At 37.7% G+C, this 24,881-nt stretch overlaps 1 protein-coding gene across 1 annotated transcript in view; it reads left to right on the top strand.

Moving 5' to 3' along the window:
• The window catches only part of LOC311187675 (fibrous sheath-interacting protein 2-like), a gene marked incomplete at both ends in the record, with an annotated part of 67,839 nt that overhangs the window by 7,536 nt on the left and 35,422 nt on the right, over positions 1 to 24,881 (top strand). Inside the window, one exon of the mRNA XM_084259003.1 lies at positions 9,724 to 9,797. Within this exon, the coding sequence (XP_084115129.1) occupies positions 9,724 to 9,797 (74 nt within the window). The remainder of the gene's footprint in view (positions 1 to 9,723; positions 9,798 to 24,881) is intronic.

Raw genomic sequence — 24,881 nt, 5'->3', positions numbered from 1 at the left:
GATGATAGATGGATATATGATAGATAATGGAGAGATAAATAGATGGGTGACAGGGGAAAGAGACTGGATGTTATAGATGGGTGATATAGATAGAAGATAAATGGATGATAGATGGATAGACAGGGAGATAAAGGAGGTAGATGATAGAGAGATAGGTGGATAATAGGTAGGTAGATAGATAGATACATAGATAGATAGATTGATGTTTGATGGGGATAGATAAGAAATAGATAATGATAGCTAATAGATGATTAATAAATGAGAGGTAGATGGATGATAAAGATAAATAGGAAGAGAGACAGATATGAGAGATATATGATAGACAATAGAAAGCTCTAGTTAGGGTTAGATGTATGAAATATAGGTTTATAATAGTTACATAGATAATGGATGATAGATGATAGATACATGGCTGATGGATGGATCATAGTTAAATAGATAGATGATTGATAGGTGGATGATAGAGATGGATAGATAAGAGATACATGAATGATAGTTGATAGATGATTAATAAATGAGAGATAGATGGATGATAATGATAGACAGATGATAGATGGGTGGATGAGATATATGATTGATGATAGATTATAGATAGATAAAAGTAGATACATAGATGGTAGATAGATGGTTGATAGATGGTAGATGGAAGACAGAAGGATGGATTAAGGATGATAGATGGATATATGTTAGATAATGGAGAGATAAATAGATGGGTGACAGGAGATAGAGATTAGATGTTATAGATGGATGATATAGATAGAAGATAAATGGATGATAGATTGATAGACAGGTAGATGAAGGAGGTAAATGATAGATAGATAGATAGATAGATAGATAGATAGATAGATAGATAGAGAAATGGGGATAGCTATATGATAGATATATAAATGATATATAAAAACAATGAAAGATAGATAGTCGGACAAACAGAAATGAGAGATGTGTGATAGACAATAGATAGCTGATAGGGTTAGATGGTAGGTAGATAGATAGATAGATAGATAATGGATGGGGATAGTTATATCATAGATACATGATACATAGATAAATAGATGATACATGGAGAGCTGGATGATATAGTGGATGATATAGATAGAAGGTAAATGGATGATAGATAGGCAGATGAATGAGATAGATGATATATAGGTGGATGATTGATTGATAGATAGATAGATTGATGGGGGTAGATAAGAAATAGATGAATGATAGCTGAGAGATGATTAATGAATGAGAGGTAGATGGATGATAGACAAATGATAGATGGGTACATACATTATAGTTGAACAAGAGACATAGATAAGAAAGAGAGGTGGATGAGAGATATATGGTTGATGATAGATTATAGATAGATAAAAATAGATACATAGATGGTAGATAGATGGGTGATAATGGTAGATGGATGACAGAGAAATGAGTAATTGATATAGATAGATGGATAATGGAGAGACAGATGCATGAGAGATGATAGGGGGATAGATAGATGATATAGATAGAAGGTAGATGGATGATAGATGGTAGATGGATGACAGAGATAGATGGATAATAGATGATAATTGGATAATAGATAATGGAGAGATAAATAGATGCGATGGGAGATAGAGAGCTGGACGATATAGATGGAAAATAAATGGATGATAGACAGGTAGATGAATGAGGTAGATGATAGAGAGATAGGTAAATGATAGATAGATAAATAGATGATAGATATGTAGATATTACATAGATGACAGATGAAAGATAAATAGGCAGACAGTTATGAGAGATGTCTGATAGACAATAGATAGCTGATAGGGTTAGATGGAAGATAGACAGATAGATAGATAGATGGATAGATAGATGATGGGGATAGATATATGATAGATACATAGATGGTACATAGATAAGTAGATGACACATGGAGAGCTGGATGATATAGTGGATGATATAGATAGAAGGTAAATGGATGAGAGATAGACAGGTAGATGAATGAGATAGATTATATAGAGATAGGTGGAAGATGATAGATAGATAGATAGATAGATAGATAGATAGATAGATAGATAGATAGATAGATAGATAGATGTTTTATGGGATAGGTAAGAAATAGATGAATGATAGCTGATAAATGATTAATAAATGAGAGAGAGATGGATGATAAAGATAGACTGATGATAGATGGGTACATACATTATAGATAGTTGAACAAGAGAGATAAGAGAAAGAGGTGGATGAGAGATATATGGTTGATGATAGATTATAGATAGATAAAAATAGATACATAGATGGTAGATAGATGGGTGATAGATGGTAGATGGATGACGGAGTGAGAGATGAGTAATTGATTTAGATAGATGATAATGGTGAGACAGATGCATGAGAGATGATGGGGGATAGAGAGATAGATGATATAGATAGAAGGTAGATGCATGATAGATGGTAGATGGATGATAGAGATAGATGGATAATAGATGATAGGTGAATAATAGATAGATAATGGACAGATAAATAGATGGGTGATGGGAGTTAGAGACATGGATGATAGAGCGATTAGATGGATATTAGAAGATAAATGGATGATAGATAGATATGTAGATGAATGAGATAGATAATAGAGAGATAGGTGGATGATGGTTAGATAGATAGATAGATAGATAGATAGATAGATAGATAGATAGATAGAGAGATAGATAGATAGATAGATAGATAGATAGATAGATAGATAGATAGATAGATAGATAGATGATAGAGATAGATGATTGATAGGTGGATGATTGATAGAGAGATGAAAGAAATAGATGGATGATGGATGAATGATAGAGATGGATGGATGACAGAGAGAATGATAGTGGATAGATGGATGATATAGACAGATGAAGGCGGGATAGGTGACAAATGGACAATAGGTACATAGATGATAGCTAGATGGAAGAGCAATAGATGGACAATAACTGATAGATGTGATTTTAAAAGAAGACAGAAATAAAACAGTACAAAAATAATTATGAAAAATGCTTTAAATACAGCCAGTAAGAAAAAAAAAGAGCAAAAGAAGGTAGAAAGTGGGTTAGATGTGGGTAGAAGAAAGGAACGGGCAAAGAATAGAAAAAAATGAAGGGGCCAGGAGGAAAAGAGAGGACTGGAGAGCAAAACAAAGGCGGCAGGGAGGGAGGGAGGGAGGAGGATGGGGAAAAGTGGGACAGAAGATGGAAAGAGAAGTTTTAGGTGATGCGTCAAAAGGGAGGGATTTCGATAAAGAGGAATGAGAGAGTGAGAGGAGGAGCCAGTAAATTCCTGGGCAATGCTGTGTGACGGGGAGGAGATTTATTAAGTATAAGTCACGGGTTGTTTTTTTTTTTTTTAATGGATAGATCTTATTTTTCAAAGGAGAACCCAGTAAAAAGTCAGTACTTAAAAGATAGAAAGGGACAGAAGAAATAAAAATCGTTTTTTAAAGGTAGCTAGTTCATAGATAGTGAAAGAAGAGGGAAGATGGGCAGAGCAGAGTGGGATCGAACAGGGAGGGAAGGGAAAGGTAAGGAAGGGGAGGAGCGTGGGAGAGAGGGAGGGAAAAGGAACGGAGAGATAAAGAGAAGGATGTTTTTAAAGGAGAGCAGAAAATAAAAGACTTTAAAAATGAGAGAATTTATGCAAGAGAAAGTTTTAAAAGATCAGGTCTTAGAGTGACAATAGAAGGAGGAAGGAATGACGTTTGTGAGGGAGGAGTCTGTAAGAGAAGTTCCTAATTCAGTTCAGTAAGCTGTACTTGTGCTACTGGGACCAGAAGTCACTTCAGCAGTTCTATTGCTGCCTGCATCTGCAATTGTTAACTTCCGCTTCCAGTAGGAACAGAGTTGCAGGTAGGCATCTAAACAGTGGCCATCTCAAATGTTTTTTGAAAAAGAAAATATAAATGAATGTATAGTCACAATATTACAGGGTGACGGGAGAATGAAGATGTCTATTGCACCAGTGAAATTGACTCGTACTACTAACTAATAGGACATCATCTTAGATGCCAAGTGACGCATAACTATTGCAAACCCAATTTTCATACATATAGTTTGGGATCCTTTTGTCCACCTACGTGATTAGAAACGGGAACTGTGGTCATTTCTTTCACAGTTGAGGTGTATGTATATAGTTGCCTCTGCCAGGTCCTGAGGCACAACCACGCATTGGCATGGCCCCAGCGGCCTGGTGGTCTCCAGCGCAGTCACTATACTGGTCTGCATCCCCACCCAGAGATAAGGCCACATTCTCATTGAGCAGGATGGAGGGATGAAGTCTGTCCTTTCTCCCAGAAGTCAACTCTGTCCCCACAAAGTTTAGCTTTAATTCAACAAGAGACTATTATGAAGGGATCATCCTCTCTCCCCATCACATCTCTCTTTATCCTGGGAGTTCTCAATCTTGCACTATTGACATTTTAGGTGAGATAATTCTTTTGTTGAGGAGGCTGTCCTATGCATTGTATGATATTTAACAGCGTCTCTGGCTTCTACCCACTAGATGCCAGAAGCAAGCCTCCCTCCATTTGGAATAGATCAGAAATATCTCCAGACATTTCCAAACGTCCACTGAGAGTTCTAAATCGCCTTCCATTACAAACCACCACCTAACCTCTCCCATTCCTGCCCACAAGCCCACATGTAGATTAGCATATTGTTCTCTTCCTAGTGAGTATGAAAGGATGAGATGAATAGAATCCATCTTGGATAACTTTTCATCTCTTCTATAAAATAAATGTTTTATTATGTTTCTTTAAGATAATTCAGGCACCAAGAAAACGAATGACTTGTTCAGTGATGCACAATCACATCAAGAACAGAAACGTAAGTGAAATTCTTTGATGAGAAATATTACAACAGTAATTTGTAGAAGTACTGGATTTGGTCAGGACCCTCCGGCTAGACTCTCAGCCCTTTCTGGGCTTATAAAGCAAGAGCACAAGGGAGATAGGGACAGGTTGGTAAAAGGGTACACATTTTCATCTACAAAACAAAATGTCTGAGGGTCTATTGTAACATCTGGTGACTACACTTGATAATGCTGTGTGGCATCATTGCCATTTACTAAAGGAGCAGACCTTAAATGTTTTCAACAATAACAAAAGAGACATGAGGTGACAGGCTGCTAACTAAGTAGGGGGGCATCCTCTCCCAATGCATACATGCATCTGATCACCACAATATATATTTTACCTTACAATTTTATGTCAATTATACCTGAATAAAGCTAACATTATTTTAAAAAGAGAGAAAGAAAAAGAAAGCAATCCCTCAGAGAGAGTCTTGCTCTGCTTGACCACACTATATTGCAGTTTCTGAGCCATGTGGGTAGGGGCGACTTGAGATGTCTTTCTAGAATCCTACATGGAGAACACAACAATAACTTTTATCTCCATGTTAACCTCACTCATTTGAAGCAGTTAAGGTAAGGAACATGTGAAGCCCCTTTTGATTTCTTTGCTCTTTAGCCTCCTACCACCCTTCCATTTTCCCATCATCTCTGAGTTGCTAAAGCAGTGGACTTTCCCCCATAACTTCCTTAAGTTACATCCTCCTCCTTCCTGAGTCCAGATAGCTCTTATTGGAGGACTTGACAGCTTTTTGAGCTAGTATTTCAGTCCATTGCTTGCCTTGCACTGCACACTGTCTGGGCTGTGTCATCTTGTTTTGTGGATGGCAGGTGTTGAATATTACCTGCATTTATTGTGGCTTTCCTCCCATGAAAATTTTGAACCTCCCCTCTCTACTCTTCAGCTCCATTCCCAGGCAGGTGAGTGTCTCTGGAAGGCTAGGCAAAGAACTCTACCATAAGAAGTCACACACTGAGAAAATAATATAAGATGGTGAGACAATAGCCCTGTCACATAATGGCTCCTTTTCATAAAGTCCCCCAAGTGAGCACAGCAAAACAGGACTTTCCAGACCTATATCTGAAGGCATGCTCACTGTAAAAAAATATAAGATACAGGGAAATATACAGTACATATATATATATGTGTGTGTGTGTGTGTGTGTGTGTGTGAGGGATGCATTTTATATCTGTGTATATAAAATGGGCAAAAGAGCACGAACAAACATTTTCCTAAAGACATGCAGGTGGCAAATAAGCATGTGAAAAGCTGTTTAACATTACTAGTCATTAGGGAAATGCAAATTAAACTACAGTGAGATACCACAGCATACTTAGCAAAATGGCTAAAATTTAAATACCTATGACGCTACTAGAACTCTCTGAAATTGCAGGGGGAGTATCAAATGGTACAACCACTTTGGATACAGTTTGGCAACTTAAGTTAAATATACATCAATCACATGATTCAGCCATTCTACTTCTAGGTATGTGCCTAGGAGAAATGAAAATATATGCCCACATAAAGAACATGTACATCAGTGTTCATAACAGCATTATCCATAATAGCCCCCAAAATGGAAACAACCTAAATGCCCTTCCACAGGCAAATAGATAAACTATAGTACATCCAGACCATGGAATACTACTCAATAATAAAAAGGAATCATTTATTCATACACTCAATAATATTGATGAATCTCAAAAAGTAACTATACTAAATGAAGAAAACCATTTCCATTTCTAGCGAACTCTAGAAAATGCAAACTAATTTATGTGATAACAGATCAGTGGTTGCTTAGAGGACGGGTAGAGGGACAAATCATAAAGGGGTACAAGGAGACCTTTGGAGGTAATGGAAATGTTTATCTCCATAGTGTTAATGAGTTTATACCTAAGTCAAAATTGAATCAACAGTACATTTAAAATAAGTGTGTTTTTTTCTTTAGTTGGACTTAAAAAATTGTTTAAAAATTAGATAATTTTTATTTATTTTTAGGACATCAGCGTTCTCCAAGTTTTTCCAAGACTTCTCCCAGAAAACCATCAATTTCAGTATCTCATGACATACAGAATAACCCAACAGAAGAAAAGGTAGAAAGTTGTGTGTCTCAGATGCTTTGTATTCATCAGTAATTGATCTGGTTAACTTCTTTAAAACAAACTGACTGCAGTAACATTGGTTTATAATATTATAAAAGTTGGTTAACTCTCATTTCTTTGGGCTGACCCTTTCTTCAGCACAGTTCTGGCCTGTCAGAGGCACATGGCTGAACCCTGTCCTTAGGAGGAAAGGTTTTGAGTAGGTTTCTTGCCAAATGTACTGTGTAGTTTAACAGAAATAACTTATACAGTTGATGAGATGGATGGAAGAGGAGGAAAACCTGCTGTGGGCCAGACCCTGTGCTAAGCTAGAGGTGTAAGAGTGGGAAATATGTAGGTGACATAGGGTAGAAAGGTGGGGAAGACACACCAATCCTTTTAAGGACTCACCATCCTGGAATCAGACACACATAAACAAAAGCCCTTATGGTAAAATGAGAGGTGAACAAAATGCAGCAGGGGCACAGAAGATTAGAGACTACTGCCTAGAGACATCGAAAAAGACTTCATTCAAGGAGGGTTTAATTGAGTTAAGTCTTGAAATGTGAAGGAGAAGTTTCCACGTGGACAGGTATGAGATAATGAAGCAGTGTGGCAGACAGATGTTAAGGCATTAAGGGAAAGCATGGAAGTGTGAGCCAGCGCACCCAGGGCAGTGCAGGTGAGGAGACAGAAAAGGTGGGTTGAAGCCAGGGCTTTGTATACCTTGTCCAAATATGAGTGTCGTCTCTCAGTATTAGGGAGCATTGCAGTTTTTTTGAGTAGGATTTTGATTTGGGTTTTAACAAGGCAATCTGGTTGCATTGTGTGAGTGATACAGAGAAGAGATTGAGAGGCAAGATAGTTTTGCATCCACTGGCATAGTTCAGATAAAAATGACAAGAACCTGAACTAACTCAGTGGCAGTAAGGGTGACAAAGAGGCCACAGACGTAACATGTTTCAGAGTCAGACCATGTCAGGGCTTGGTGACTCAATAGATGTGTGGATCCAGAGAGAAGGAGACAGTGATGTTGATGATGGTGATAATGATGTAATTTTTGTGAATAGATTGTCTTGAAGATAGGGACACTTTTCTCTGTGTCCCCATGGTGCTCATGCTTACCTCTAGCTCACAACTCATCACACTGTATCACTGTTGTCTGTTCTACTAACTGAAACTTCTTCAAGTCAGGAATGACATATCTGAATTCAGTTCCAAGCAGTGTGCTCTATAAGCATTAGATTGGAGTCAGCGGGCCTTATCTTAAATAGATGGAACGACTCGAAGCTTTCTAGAATGGAGTTTACCTTTAATGAAAATATGAAAGACAGAAGAGTAGCAAGCTTGGAAAGATGGGGGCAGTGCCTGGGTACATAATAAGCTTCATTTTGAACTAGTTTAGTTGGGTACCTGTAAGAGATACCCAGTAAAAGGTTGATAAAATATGTGTGAGCATTGAGAGCAGAGCCTAGCAGAGAGCTAGGAGACCCCCCTGTCGGGGGTGGGGAGGCAGGAGGAGATACTTAGTAACTTGATTGCTCTAAAGTTGGCAAGAGTCTCTTCTAGAAACTTAATTACTAATGAATGTGTTTCTTTTGAATATTAAAACAGGAAAGTAGAAAGGCGCATAAAACTTCAAATATTTTAAGTGATGAAGGTAAGAAAATGAACAATATTCATATTTGTTTTGTTACCTTTCAGTTAAATCACTATAGTTTTGTTGTTTTTCTGGGTTTTGCCTCTTTTTCTGATTACATAGTCTGTGTTTTGATACAGGAAGATATAAAAATTATTCATGATTATAAAAGTTAGTAACCCATGCTTTGAGTGATTGCTGGGTCCATGGGCCCTTTGGAATTTGCAAAGCCTGGGGAAGTTGGAGTCCCTGCTGTGGCCACCTGTACTGAAAGGCACCGTAAGCAGCTCACTGATTGCTATTTGAGGGTCCCAGTGCTGAGGATTGTCCCCATAAAATGCTCCGTCTCTATTGCCTTCCTTTCTCCCCAGACATAAAAACATATTTCTGTTCCTCCTTTCTCCAGAGCTGGATTTGAGATTAGCTATATCTCTGCTGCTCTCTTGCATATTCTACACAAACACCAAGAGTGTTAGGACATCCGGGCAATTAGCACCCCAGTCCAATATGCAAAACCCAAATTTGTCATCTTCAGTCATCGCAAACCTGTTCTTTGTTCCTCCTAATTTTATCTAGGTACCAAACTTGAGCCATCTTTGACTCTTTCCTATATTCTATTTCCTATATTTGACTCTTTCCTTATATTCTACAGCCACAAGTGACCACATTCTATCTAAACTACCTCCTTAAATTCTCTAATAACCTTTCCCTCCTTCCCATTCATACCACCCCTGCCCTTGTCTACCATAACATCTTGCATCCAATCTCTTCTTCCTCCCATTAATCTGGACTGTGTTTTGCCTTGAATATAATCCCCCTGCAGTACACCTTTGGACGTAGAGTTCTCCTACTCTAAAGTTTTCAGTGGTTCGCCCTTGCCTACTGACAAAAGTGCAAAACAGTTCATTGTGGGGCAGGTAGGAGGAGTGATGGGAAATAAAGCAGGCAAAGGAACTTAGGAGCAGAAGATGGGGAGTTCAGACTTGTCCCTGATGTCAGTGGTGAAGCCCTGGAAGTTTGTAGACAGGAAACTTCAGAAAAGGCCTTTTAGACTTGGAGATAGTGCCTTAACTTGAGTAAATTAATACATCCTTGACTATGATAATTCTAGACACTATGGCAATTCAGCATGGAGAACTATTGTTTAAAGGTCTTCTTTTCCCTAGGTACTAAAAATACAAGTGTGTCTTCCAAAGCAAATGCCTCCACATACTCTTCACAAGATGGTCAAAAACGTGAGGCAAGTAACATTTCGTTTATCCTAGATATAAACAGAACAAATGATGTATGAACTTATGATCAAGATTAGTGTAACACAATTTCATTCATTAAATTGACAATTCAGAACAGCCTTCCTTACACCCAAAATTAACCACCCAATAGTGATGTGCCATAAAAATTGACATGTGAACCCACTGTCATAAACCTGTGTTACTCAGACTAGCTGCACTCATGATATTGGGTTATGTTAGTGTCCAAAGTGCAGGGATACTCAGTAACAAATGGTAAGGTAACAAAAGAGGAGTTCTGAGATTTCATCTCGATCTTATACATTATTGTAAACCAGTGTTACGTCAATAAAAAAATATCACAGTAAAAAGTGGTGAACCTGAGACTGAATGTTATAGTTGCCTCGGTTCTTTAATAGAGATTTACTTGAAACAATTTGGTGTTCCCACTTAGCCCTTAGGTTATAGGCTTCCTAATGATGAGCTTCGAGAGCTTCAAGGTACAGACCTATCCCCTGCAGAGGAAGGAACCAATTGGACTATTGTGAATTCTTTCTCTTCTAGTGCTGATGGGTTAGGCAGAGACAGACACACTGCCTCACCTTATACCCTTTGCAACCAGTGATGAGAAGTTAGTAGCAGACATTCAGTGTGCAGTCTCTGATCACAACATACATGGCCTCTGTGGCTTCCCAACTTGTCATTAAAAGAATCAAATCCACATCCTTGGTGCCCTTAGTACTATATCAATTGACTCATTTGTTCTAAAAAGTTAACATGGTTTGGAAGAGATGTCATATAGCAAGAAATTCACTGAAGTCTTCCTAAGTGAATTCTACAGATAGAAAGCAGCATCGTTTGCCATGTCCTCTGTTAAATGCTTAATAAGCAGAAGACTCAGTTATGTGTCATAACTGCTCAAATGTAGCGCATTAGTTGCATTATGCTTCTCTGTAAAAGCCAACATTTATGAAACACCTGCTGTGTACAGGGCTCTGATACTAGGTCAACTTGTATGGTTAGAATCTGGAAAAAGAAACTTTTAAGCTACTTAGAGATAGTTTAGTAAATGCTCATCAGAAATTAATCACTTTTTCCACTAGCCAGGAAAGCAGTATCCCTTCAGTGTAACATGGCTGGCAAACCTAATACTATATACTTTACCAAAAGAGTTAATTAACAAATCTAGATTGTTAGTTTGAAAGGAGACTTTAAAAATATTGGACAATCTGAATACATCAAATGGTCACAAATTCCCAGTTTATTTTGAGAAATACCTTGAGCAATTTTATTACAATAGAATACTATATTGTTTTCAAACTTATTTCACCCATCCCATCAGTGTCAAGAAATGTACATCTGGTGGTTTGTGTTCAGCTCTTAGACCTGGAAAAAAACTAAATCTACTTTGTTACTTAAGTAGGTAGAGCTCTTGGCCAAATCAGAGAGTTACATCCCATGTATGCTGAGAACCTGCTCTCTGCCTTCCAGCTCTCAGAAAACATTTCCCCTATAGTTAGCTTTGTTTAAAAACCACACATATTCTATTATAACCCATTAGCTATTCAACTAATTACCTTCTACTGATCAGATGACTTTAGAATACCCATGAACTCTATAAGCCTTTGAATTCTATGAGTAACATGTGTGGTATAAAGTAAATAAAACATGTATATTTATTAGATGGACTTTTAAAATGACTTAAGTTTCTGTATTTTAAATATGAAAAATAGCTAATGTTCAAATTCTTTAAAAACTCCTTTGAGTATTTTCTTTGTTTTTATTTTTCTTGTGGCATTTATAGGTAACATATGCTGATTTGAATGAAAAACAGTCCAAGAAATCAAGTGTTAGCTTTGAGTCAGGTAAACTTTAGCAATAGTTAAGTAAATTCTATAGTAGTCATTCAACTAACATTTATTGGGCTTCTGCTATATGCCAGACACTATGCTGAATAGCATACAAAATAGAAAAGCCCTGGTCTCTATCCTGAATTTTACAGTTTACTAGGGAACAGTCATTCAAATAATCACAACCCAATATGATAAGTACAATAATGGAGGTGCAAAGTAGACTGTGCAAAGTCTACTGGAAGCAAAAGCATTTGCAGAAAAGACCCAAGTTGAGCTGAGATTTGAAGGATGAGAAATAATTTTCTAGGCAGACAATTGGTAAGAGAACACATTTACAAAAATACAGACTTTGGAACATAGTGTGTTTGTGGAAATACAAATTATTTAGCTAATGTTTCAAGTTAGAAAATTGAAGATGAACTTGACTGGTAGATATCATTAGACTCTGGTAGATTCATGCCAAGAAATCGACCTTTCCCGTTATCCAAGGGAAAATATTGAACAATACTGGCAGGAACATAATATGATAAGAATTTTCCTTTTCAAAAAAGGGATAATGGAAGTATAGGTGAAGCGATTGAAAGCAGTGAAACCATGAAAGTTACAGCATTTATTGAATGTTTACATGTACAAGGACTATGCTAATCTCTTTATTGTCTCTCATTTAAACCTCCTAAAAATTTAATGAAGTAAGAACTATTTTTATCTACCATTTTACATACAAGTAAACTAGTAATATATCTTGCCCAAAATGTGCAACAGTATGTGGCAAAGCCGGGTTTTAATCCTGGTCTCTCTTACTTAACAAACCACAATACCATGCTATCACTTCTTATAATTAAAGAAACTATTACTATAGTCAAGGCTAGAAATAAATCCTGAAGAAAGTCAGTGACAATGGGGATGGAGAGATAGGCACAGACTCAAACTAGGGAGGTCAAGTGGATGAGATTTGGGAGCTAAAGGAGTTCATGACAACACCCAGATTTCTAGACTGAGCAACTAAATGGTTATTGGATAGTGGTGCCATTCAGTTGATAGGCAAGATAGAAGGATGATCAGGTTTGGAAAAGAAAAAAATAGCTCAGCTTTGAATATACTGAGTTTGAAGGGTCTACAGGATCTACACAGGAATGTAAGTAGAACACTTTTAACAGCAGTTATGGATTCTGATCTGGGGCTAACAGGAGAAACAATGAAAACACCTTATACCAAAAATGATAGGAAATAACAAAACCTGTGCCCATAGATTTTGGTATAAAATGTACTTTTTCAGGGAGATTATACTTTTTCCTCTTAATTCCCTCTTTGATTTAAAAGTTATCCATAAGTATGATTCTTAATTATCAAGAAATTCATATTTTGGGTCACTTTTTTAATTAGGTTCAGAGAATATAATCCTCTGAATCTTTTGGACATTGAAATTCTTAAGGTTTTCTTTGTATAATTTGAACATATTCCATGGAGATACCCCAAAATATATATTCTCCAGTTGAAGAATAAAGGCTCTAGATGAATATTAAGTTATATTGATTGATTGTATTATTCAATTTTCATGCCTTTGTGACTTTTTTGTCTACTAGACTCCTTTCTTACCATCCAGTAGATATGTCCAGCCATCGAAGAGGTGTATCAAAGTTCTCCACTATAATTGCATTTTCATCAGATTCCCATTGTGTATCTAATAGGTGTTACAGACAGGTTAGCTTATTTAATGCACCATATTGTTGGAAACCATTAAGAATTCTTTATATTTTTAACAATTACAGTAGTTATCTATTGGTGGGGAACAAATCACCCCAAAACTTGATAGCTTGAAAAAATTATTTCACAATTTTTATGGTCTCTCATGAGGCTACAGTCATCCAGGCTGCTGCAGTCACTGAAAGGCTTGACTAGCTCTGGAGGATTCACTTCCAAGGGGGCTCGGTCTTGTGACTGTTGGCAGGAGGGCATAGTTCCTCACCACATGGGCCTCTCCAAATTGCTTCTTGAGTGTCTTCATGATATGGGATCTGCCTTTCCCCCGTGTAAGTAATGCAAGAGAGAAGTTAGACACCATCATTTTCACAATATACTAGCCATTCAAAGCAAGTAACTGAATCCAACCCACACTCAAGGGGAAGAGAATTAACCTCTACCTTTTAGAGGGAGGAGTATCGAAGCATTTGTTAACATATTTTTAAAACCACCATACCAGTATTATCTTTACACATAATTTTTCAGGTTTGTGCATAGTTAATTCCAGTTCCTTCCCAAACCTGTACACATATAAAACCATGCTCCTACCCAAAGAAATTCAAAAAGGTACATAAAAATTAAGTAAGGCTTTAAAGCAGGTTGTTGGAGTTGTCTCATCATACATTTTTTGGGACAAAAAGAATAGATGGTGTTTGAGTGGAAAACACCAATGGCAGACAGAATGATGAGCAAACATCAAATCAACACATATGTTAAAGAATTCATTCAACAAATAAATCTTATTGAGCACATAGCATATGCCGGGCACTATACAGTGGTAATCACAACGTGAGATAGTAAGTCCTAGGATAGAAGCCAGTATCAGGTGCTTCAGGAGCTCTAACAGAAGGTGCTTGTCTTGTCTGCCCAGGCAGACTTCAAGAAGGCTTTCTGAAGGAGGTCACATGAGCTGAATGAGTCCTAACGGATAGGAGTTAAAAGAGGGAGAGCCAAGCTACAATGGACATAATGAGGGAAAGAGCGGGAATTGCATGTTGTTCAGTGTCTCCGGAACAAAGTGTCTATGGAGAACAATGACTAGAGATGAGGCTGCTAATGTAGACAGTGCCCCAGATCTTGCAGTATATTTTATGCCTCTCCGGGGTCCCTGGGGGGTTGAAACAGAGCAGTGACAGCAGGGAATAGACCTATTGACACATGTTGCCATTTTACGAGTAACCCATGAAGGACATCAACAAATTGTAATTTTCTTTTCTCTTTGAAGATCTACCTGCAGCTCAAAAAACCACCTTTTCTCATGACTCATCATTTAAGTAAGTATCTAAGAAAGTCTAAAGTCCAATAAGTAGTTACTTTATTTTTTTCAAAGGCATAGATTTCATTTGCACTTACATGTAATAAGGTCACAAGAACAAATATTACATGCTAAATAATAAGTAGTTATTTTAAATGAACATTTTGATGATTACCCAGGAAAGCTGCTTGAGGGCACAGTCTCTCATGAAATCCTCCATTCTTAAAGTACTGTTTGCATGTGGTGAAGCTCTCATCGTTTGCAACCTCTCAGGACTAAGCTAAAGTTGTGAAGTAGAAAAAAGTTAGTCCTTCAGCTCTTCTACCTCTTTTCTCTCTCTTCTCACTTTGATTCTATGCTCCCCTTAAATACAGGATCTAAATCCCCCTTTCAAGTCATACTACAGGTTAGCCTTTTGGGATCTGGATCTGTTTTTTTTTTTTTTCCTTCTTTCCCTATTCAAACATACATTGCTTGTGCCTTTTTGAGCTTATTTGTTTCTCTTTTTTTAAGATTTATTTTATTTATACAAGAACTGGGGTACAGGCCAGAGGTGTCGGAGGGTGAGAGGATTCACCAAAGACAGAGCCAGGAGCAGAACAGGCAGATGGACTGAAATACACTGCTGAGGGGAGCAGCAGATGAGATAGGAGAGGTCTGCTGTGCCATGTGGGTATCTCCCTGGCGGCCAGGAATCAAACCTGTGCTGCAGCAGCTGTGGACAGTTTTACAGCACTGCACTCAACCCGCAGTGCTACCAGGGAGGCCCTTGAGGTTATTTGTTTCTTAAAGATAATAGTTTACTGTGTAGTAGTAATGACTTAATCTGTTAACCCATTCTAAGGATATTTCCACTGCAATTCAAAGGAATCAGTCTCTAAGGATACAAAATGAAGACCAGCGGGACAAGATTTGGTAGGGGTGAGGGTAGGGAGGCCCAGGGCCCTTTCTGTCCTCAATCCTTGGTGGCTATCTATGCTGCTAAGTTCCTGTTCCCCTCAAGCTTGAATAATATTTCATGCACATAAAATAACTCCTAATGGAACACACAAGCCTAATCTTTTAAAAATTTAACAATCCCTAGGCCAAGGATAGTTTTTCCAGATGCCAAACTCTGATGAAAATGATTGGGTAAAGTGAAGTGTAGTATGTGCTGGTAAATGGTGTTCACATTCGGACCAAGCTTCCTAGAGAGGGTTTTGAACTTAGAGGTAGGAGAAGTCAGATTCTATGACTTGCTGGGTGCCCGTAAGATAAGTACAAAGATGCCAGAAGAAGGAAACTAACCCAATATTAGGATGATTTAAAGAAATAAATGAAAGAATAATGATTATGTGTAATTTTATAAATGTTAATTCCTGTCTCTCTCTCTCTTCCTCCTGCCCTCACCCCCACTACAGAGCTACAGAATCACTTGTGTCTTTTTAATAGCAAATCCTCTGGATACCCTTTTATTAGCTCAGCTAAAATGATGAACTCTGCACATGACCTGGAGCTTTTTCCCCATATCCCCCATAACCGTATACACAGCTTAAAATACTCTTACCTACACTAAGGACAATTCCAGGCCAGCATAACAAAACCTAGCTAATGGGTCCTCTCTGGTGGCACAAGGGGTTAAGTCTCAGCACTATGAAGCTATCAGCAGCCACTGCAGCACGAGTTCCATCCCCGGGCAGGGAGCTGACCCACATGGTGCAGCAGACCTCTCCTGTCTCATCTGCTGCTCCCCTCAGCAGTGTATTTCAGTTGATCTGCCTGTTCTGCTCCCCACTCTGTCTCTGGTGACTCCTCTCAACCCCCGCACCTCTGGCCTACACCCCAGCTCTTGTATGCATAAATAAATACAATAAATCTTTAAAAAAAAAAAAAACCTAGCTAACACCACCATCTGGTCTGGCTCCACCCACTGCAGCCAGGACACACTCCTTACCTTACAGAGAAGAATACAGGTTCAAGGTCTTTGTCTTAGTCCTCTTGTTCTGATGCAGCTCCTTGTTTCCCAAGGCTCAGCTGTGACTAGATATGCCATTTACCTTCTTTGTCTCCTCTCCCCTCAACTCTTTAGTTCCCCCTTTTTTCCCACAAAAGACATATATAGTAAGCTTCATAAAATAGAATTAGGAGCCAAGGAATTGGGACAAGAGAAAGCAAAAATGATAAGATAATGGTGGGAATAAGCAATTGTAATAAGTAAGCTTTGCATTTAGATACCATGTCCTTCTGATTGGGATGGAAGACAAGAGGAGAGACAGAGTAAAAGGAGGTAGTGAGTCTGTTGTCCGGAAGCCTGTGCTCAGAAGTTTGCATTCATTCGTTGGGTGATAGTTGAATGGTTTTGAGGAGGGATGTCGTATCATATCAATAACTCTTCTGAGCACCTGTGACAACAGCCATCTAAGACCAACTGAAAGTAGTTAACTAGATGCCAGTTGCTGAAATCCATTAAAGGTCTGTATTGCATATGAAGGCCTTCATTTTGGAGTGAGAAGTATACATAGTCCTAAAACATGTTTAGTGAGAATTTATTTGCCAAGCTTCTTGAGAACATACATGAGTTTGGGGGGGATATCAAGATAAATAAGGCACTGCTCTCACCTCAGTTGCACTAGGAGAAAATCCAGGGAGACACAAGAATTCCAGATAATGAATTGAGGGCAGGAAGTAGATAAAATGCCAGACAAAGGGAGCACCACCCACCCATGAAGCTACGTGGTTGTTGACTTTCAGATTGGAACACTAATGTTGGGATATAGAGATGCTGTTTTTAAATTCCAGCCAACCACTAGAGTGAGTGAATGGGTTTGACAATAGAATGAACAGTAGGTATCAGGTATCAGGAATGATCAGTAGGTATCAGGCATCACCTAAAGCTATGGGTGTGAGATACAAGTAGAAAACCAATTACATTTAAAGTAGGTAAATAAATATATTGAATTTTAAAAATATTAAAAAATGAAACATAAAGAAAGACTTTGAATTAGAAGTATCTTCAGGAGCCAAACAGAATAAATAATCATTTGGATTTAAGTCCAAAAAATGTAGATATTCAGAAGGCCTAGGCAGACAGACTAAAATTTAGTCCTACCACATTCATCTTTTGGGGGTGATTGGCCAACCCTGTGAAGAGATCTTTCAGGTATCTTCTGGACTAAAGTGAGGTTGGAGGGAGGGGAGGGTGAAAATTTTATGACAGCAAATTAAATTGTGAAAAACTATGTCTTCTATTTGGAGATTCTGAACTGATTGGCATTAATATTACTGCCCTCTGTAATTAAGAAGTAGAGAGTTGACACTACAAATGACCTAAATCTTAAACACTCTGCTCTAGTAGCATCAACCTAGAATTAGGGAAAACCACCTAAGACCGGGAAAAGTGGATGAACCTTCCCAACAAAAATCTGATCATTCATTGAAATCTGTGTCTGATAATACATCTAGTTTCCATTGGCCTTATATGAAACTTACTCCATTTATTTGGTTAGTCTTGCTCTCGGATCTTTGCTATTTGCTTTTATCTAAATGCATGCCTTAAAGATAGAAAGCCTGTGGGGACAATAGTGACAAATACACAGGGCTCCCTGGGTTCCTCCACTCCCTGCTGTAAAATGAGGTAGAGGGAGCAGGAAGAAGAATCTGGAAGCATTAGATTGCAGAGGATCTACAAGAAGGAAATTGTCTTGGAGTTGGTCTAAGAAACTGAGTCTTGGAAAAATAAATGAGTCCAAAGATAGGAACCCTGTCACTGACATCAGCATTCATGGTCCAGTTTCCATGTTGCTAAAAGGTACTAGGTCTGAGAATGAGCTATTGCTCCCTAACCCTAGCTGAGACCTATGAAGTTTTCTTTTCGTACTAGGAATTAGGTTGTGACTTCACAATCCGATGATTTCTTAAAATTGAATGGTAGGTCTTATGGGGAGAAAGTAAATTTGATAATACAACAGTAGGTCAAGTGAAAATGAAGATAGAGCACCATTTTTCCTTTAAGAAGGTCAGGAAGAAGAGAGGCAAAGGATGCCTGTAGGCTTGAAAATAAATCAGAATTGCAGTCTTAGGCCTTGGGGTATTTTTTTTTTATTATAAATTTTATTGTTATATTCCCCATACAATTGCAGCCCCCCCATTCTGACCCCAATCCCTCCCCTCCCGCCCCCACCCCCCTAAAAGTGTCTCTGGTTCATAGTTTTTTGCTGATTTTGATTTTCACTTTCTTATAGTTATTCATTTTCCTGGTCCCTTATTTAAGTTTTCTAGATTCCTGCTATGAGTGAGACCATCCGGTATTTTTCTTTTTCTTTTTGGCTTATTTCGCTGAGCATGATCCCTTCCAGCGCCATCCATGTTGCTGCAAATTGCATGTGTTTATCTTTTTTGAATGCTGAGTAATATTCCATGGTATATATGTACCACATCTTCTTGATCCAGTCATCTATTTTTGGGCATTTGGGTTGTTTCCAAAGCTTAGCTATTGTAAACAGTGCTGCTATAAACATAGGGGTGCAGGTGTTCTTTGGAATTGATGTTTCTGTGTCCTTTGGGTAAATACCTAGGAGTGGAATTGCTGGATCATATGGAAGCTCTATGTTTAGTAGGTCCAGAAATCTCCACACAGCTTTCCACAGTGGTTGGACCAGTTTGCACTCCCACCAACAGTGCAGAAGAGTTCCTTTTTCTCCACACCCTCGCCAACATTTGTTGTTGCTAGTTTTTTTAATATGTGCCATTCTCACTGGTGTAAGATGGTATCTCATGGTAGTTTTGATTTGCATTTCCCTGATGACAAGTGATGTTGAACATTTTTTCATATGCCTGTTGGCCATTTGCATTTCCTCTTCAGAGAAGTTTCTTTTAAGCTCTTCTGCCCATTTTTTGACTGGATTATTTTCTTTGTTGTTGTTGAGTCTCATCAGCTCTTTGCAGATTTTTGTGATCAGTCCTTTATCATTAGTGTTGGGTGCAAAAATGTTCTCCCAGTTGGTGGGGTTTCTCTTTGTTTTTGTTATTGTCTCTTTTGCTGTGCAAAAGCTCTTTAATTTGATGTAGTCCCAGCTGTTTATCTTTGCCTTCACTATCACTGCTTTGGGTGATGTGTCTGTAAAGATGTCTTTGATGTGCAAATCACGTAGTGTTTCGCCTATATTTCCTTCTATATATTTTATGGTTTCAGGTCTTATGTCTAGTTCTTTAATCCATTTTGAGTTGATTTTTGTGTATGGTGTGAGGTGGTGGTCAAGCTTCATTCTTTTGCATGTAGCGACCCAGTTTTCCCAGCACCATTTATTGAACAAACTTTCTTTGCTCCAATGCATATTCTTTGCTCCTTTGTCAAAGATTAGTTGACCATAAATCTGTGGGTTTATTTCTGGATTTTCTATTCGATTCCATTGGTCTGTATGTCTGTTCTTGTTCCAATACCATGCAGTTTTGATGATTATGGCTTTGTAGTATAGTTTGAAGTCTGGGAGTCTGATGCCTCCATTCCCTTCTTTTTTTTTCAGGAGAGCTTTGGCTATTCGGGGTTTTTTGTGATTCCATATGAATTTCATCAATAATTGTTCTATTTCTTTGAAGAATGACATTGAAATTTTGATTGGAATAGCATTGAATATGTATATTGCTTTTGGAAGTATGGCCATTTTAATAATGTTTATTCTTCCAATCCATGAGCAGGGGATGTCTCTCCATTTCTTTGTGTCTTCTTCTATTTCTTTTAACAGTGTTTTATAGTTTTCTTTGTATAGGTCCTTTACCTCTTTTGTTAGATTTATTCCCAAATATTTGATTTTTTTTGTTTCAATAACAAAAGGGATGGTCTTTTTGATTTCTTCTTCTTCAGATTTATTGTTTGTTTTTTTTTTCTTTTTTTTTTTTTTTATAAATTTTATTGTTATATTCCCCATACAATTGCAGCCCTCCATTCTGACCCCAATCCCTCCCCTCCCGCCCCCGCCCCCCTAAAAGTGTCTCTGGTTCATAGTTTTTTGTTGATTTTGATTTTCACTTTCTTATAGTTATTCATTTTCCTGGTCCCTTATTTAAGTTTTCTAGATTCCTGCTATGAGTGAGACCATCCGGTATTTTTCTTTTTCTTTTTGGCTTATTTCGCTGAGCATGATCCCTTCCAGCGCCATCCATGTTGCTGCAAATTGCATGTGTTTATCTTTTTTGAATGCTGAGTAATATTCCATGGTATATATGTACCACATCTTCTTGATCCAGTCATCTATTTTTGGGCATTTGGGTTGTTTCCAAAGCTTAGCTATTGTAAACAGTGCTGCTATAAACATAGGGGTGCAGGTGTTCTTTGGAATTGATGTTTCTGTGTCCTTTGGGTAAATACCTAGGAGTGGAATTGCTGGGTCATATGGAAGCTCTATGTTTAGTAGGTCCAGAAATCTCCACACAGCTTTCCACAGTGGTTGGACCAGTTTGCACTCCCACCAACAGTGCAGAAGAGTTCCTTTTTCTCCACACCCTCGCCAACATTTGTTGTTGCTAGTTTTTTTAATATGTGCCATTCTCACTGGTGTAAGATGGTATCTCATGGTAGTTTTGATTTGCATTTCCCTGATGACAAGTGATGTTGAACATTTTTTCATATGCCTGTTGGCCATTTGCATTTCCTCTTCAGAGAAGTTTCTTTTAAGCTCTTCTGCCCATTTTTTGACTGGATTATTTTCTTTGTTGTTGTTGAGTCTCATCAGCTCTTTGCAGATTTTTGTGATCAGTCCTTTATCATTAGTGTTGGGTGCAAAAATGTTCTCCCAGTTGGTGGGGTTTCTCTTTGTTTTTGTTATTGTTTCTTTTGCTGTGCAAAAGCTCTTTAATTTGATATAGTCCCAGCTGTTTATCTTTGCCTTCACTATCACTGCTTTGGGTGATGTGTCTGTAAAGATGTCTTTGATGTGCAAATCACGTAGTGTTTCGCCTATATTTCCTTCTATATATTTTATGGTTTCAGGTCTTATGTCTAGTTCTTTAATCCATTTTGAGTTGATTTTTGTGTATGGTGTGAGGTGGTGGTCAAGCTTCATTCTTTTGCATGTAGCGACCCAGTTTTCCCAGCACCATTTATTGAACAAACTTTCTTTGCTCCAATGCATAGTCTTTGCTCCTTTGTCAAAGATTAGTTGACCATAAATCTGTGGGTTTATTTCTGGATTTTCTATTCGATTCCATTGGTCTGTATGTCTGTTCTTGTTCCAATACCATGCAGTTTTGATGATTATGGCTTTGTAGTATAGTTTGAAGTCTGGGAGTCTGATGCCTCCATTCCCTTCTTTTTTTTTCAGGAGAGCTTTGGCTATTCGGGGTTTTTTGTGATTCCATATGAATTTCATCAATAATTGTTCTATTTCTTTGAAGAATTACATTGAAATTTTGATTGGAATAGCATTGAATATGTATATTGCTTTTGGAAGTATGGCCATTTTAATAATGTTTATTCTTCCAATCCATGAGCAGGGGATGTCTCTCCATTTCTTTGTGTCTTCTTCTATTTCTTTTAACAGTGTTTTATAGTTTTCTTTGTATAGGTCCTTTACCTCTTTTGTTAGATTTATTCCCAAATATTTGATTTTTTTTGTTTCAATAACAAAAGGGATGGTCTTTTTGATTTCTTCTTCTTCAGATTTATTGTTTGTGTATAGGAAGGCTACTGACTTTTGCGTGTTGATTTTGTATCCTGCCACTTTACTGAACTGATTGATGAGTTGAATTAGCTTTTCTGTGGAGTTTTTGGGGTTCTCTATGTATAATATCATATCGTCTGCAAATAGTGATAGTTTGACTTCTTCTTTTCCTATTTGGATTCCTTGGATGTCTTTCTCTTGTCTTATTGCCCTGGCTAGGACTTCCAGTATTATATTGAAAAGCAATGGTGAGAGTGGACATCCTTGTCTTGTTCCAGATCTTAATGGAATTGCTTTCAGCTTTTCACCATTGAGAATGATACTGGCTGTTGGCTTGTCATAGATGGCCTTTATGATGTTGAGGTATGTTCCTTGTATCCCAAGAATTTCAAGGGCTTTCATCATGAATGGGTGTTGCACTTTGTCGAAAGCTTTCTCAGCATCTATTGATATTATCATATGGTTTTTATATTTCTTTTTGTTGATGTGTTGGATAACGTTGATTGATTTTCGGATGTTAAACCATCCTTGTGCCCCTGGAATGAATCCAACTTGGTCGTGGTGAATTATCTTATGGATACATTGTTGGATTCTGATAGCTAAAATTTTATTGAGGATTTTTGCATCAGTGTTCATTAGGGAGATTGGCCTGTAGTTTTCCTTTTTTGTGTTGTCCTTGTTCGGTTTTGGTATTAGTGTAATGTTGGCTTCATAAAACGTGTTTGGTATTGTCCCTTCCTTCTCAATTTTTTGGAAGAGTTTGTGAAGGATAGGCACTAATTCGTCTCTGAAGGTTTGGTAGAATTCATTTGTAAATCCATCAGGTCCTGGGCTTTTGTTTTTGGGGAGGTTTTTGATTACCATTTCAATTTCGCTAATTGTAATTGGTCTGTTTAGGTGTTCTATTTCTTCTTTATCTAGCTTTGGGTGATTGTAGAGTTGTAGGAATTTGTCCATCTCATCTAGATTGTTAAACTTGTTTCCATATAACTGTTCATAGTAGTTACTGATTATTCTTTTGATTTCTGCTGTGTCCGTTGTGATTTCTCCTCTTTCATTGATGATCCTGTTTATTTGTGCTTTCTCCCTTTTTTCCTTTGTGAGCCTGGCTAGGGGTTTGTCTATTTTATTGATTTTTTCAAAGAACCAGCTCTTGGTTTCATTGATCTTTTGGATTGTTTTTTTAGTTTCAATTTCATTTATTTCCGCTTTGGTTTTTATTATTTCTTTTCTTCTACTGGTTTTGGGGTTTTTTTGTTGTTCTTTTTCTAGATCTTTGAGCTTCGAGATTAGGTTGTTTCTTTGCGTTCTTTCTTGTTTCTTGATGTGAGCTTCTATTGCTATATATTTTCCTCTTATTACTGCTTTTGCTGCATCCCATACATTTAGGATATTGGTGTCCTCCTTGTCGTTCAATTCAAAAAATTTTTTAATTTCTTCTTTGATCTCCTCATTAGTCCAATGGTCTTCCAGTAGTGTGGTTTTTAATCTCCATGAGGTAGGAAAGTTCCTTGCCTTCTTTTTATGGTTTATTTCTAGTTTGATGCCTTCATGGTCAGAAAAGATGGTTGATATGATTTCAATCTTGGTGTATCTGTTGATGTTTGTCTTATGCCCCAGTATGTGATCGATCCTGGAGAATGATCCGTGTGCGCTTGAGAAAAATGTGTATTCCGTTTTTTTGGGGTTTAGTGTTCTATAGATGTCTGTTAAGCCCAATTGCTCTAGGTCCTTATTTAGAGCTTTGGTTTCTTTACTTATTTTTTGTCTTGTTGATCTATCCATTGTTGATAGTGGTGTGTTGAAGTCTCCCACTACGTATGTGTTTTCTCTGATGTCTGTTTTCAGAGAGGACAACAGTTGTCTGATATATTTTGGTGCTCCTTCGTTTGGTGAGTATATGTTAATGAGTGTTATTTCTTCTTGAAGTATTGTCCCCTTGATCATAATGTAGTGACCATTGGGGTCTCGTTTTATCTTTTTGAGTTTGAAATCTGTTTTATCTGATATAAGTATAGCTGTTCCTGCTTTCTTTTTTGGTCCATTTGCTTGTAGGATTGTTTTCCATCCTTTAACTTTGAGCCTATTTTTATCTTTTGTAGCTAAATGTGTTTCCTGGAGACAGCAAAAGGTTGGGTTTTGTTTCTTAATCCAGGCTGCAACTCTGTGTCTTTTTATTGAAGAGTTTAGTCCATTTACATTTAGAGTTAATATTGATATGTTAACATCTGTATTTGCCATTGTGTTTGTCTTTCCTTTGATTTTATTTATTTATTCTTTTAATAACTTTTTTTTTTTTTGGCCTTCTTTCATTATTATTCGTCTCTCTGAGGTTCTGGCTTTAGGACTCCTTGTAGTATTTTTTGGAGTGGGGGTTTAGTTGCAATGAAATTCCGGAGTTTCTGTTTGTCTGGGAAGGTCCATATTCTTTCTTCAAAGATGAAGGAGAGCTTTGCGGGATAGAGTATTCTTGGTTGGCATCTGTTTTCTTGGAGTCTGTTGACTATGTCCCTCCACTCTCTCCTTGCCCGGAGTGTTTCTTCGGAGAAGTCTGATGTCAGCCTGATTGGTTTTCCTTTGAATGTTATCTGTTTCTTCCCTCTTGCCAGCTTC

The sequence above is a fragment of the Talpa europaea genome (genome assembly GCF_964194135.1).
Source record: "Talpa europaea genome assembly, chromosome: X".
Lineage (NCBI taxonomy): Eukaryota > Metazoa > Chordata > Mammalia > Eulipotyphla > Talpidae > Talpa > Talpa europaea.
The sequence above is the reverse complement of the archived record's forward strand: the minus strand, read 5'-3'. Positions and strand labels throughout refer to the sequence as shown.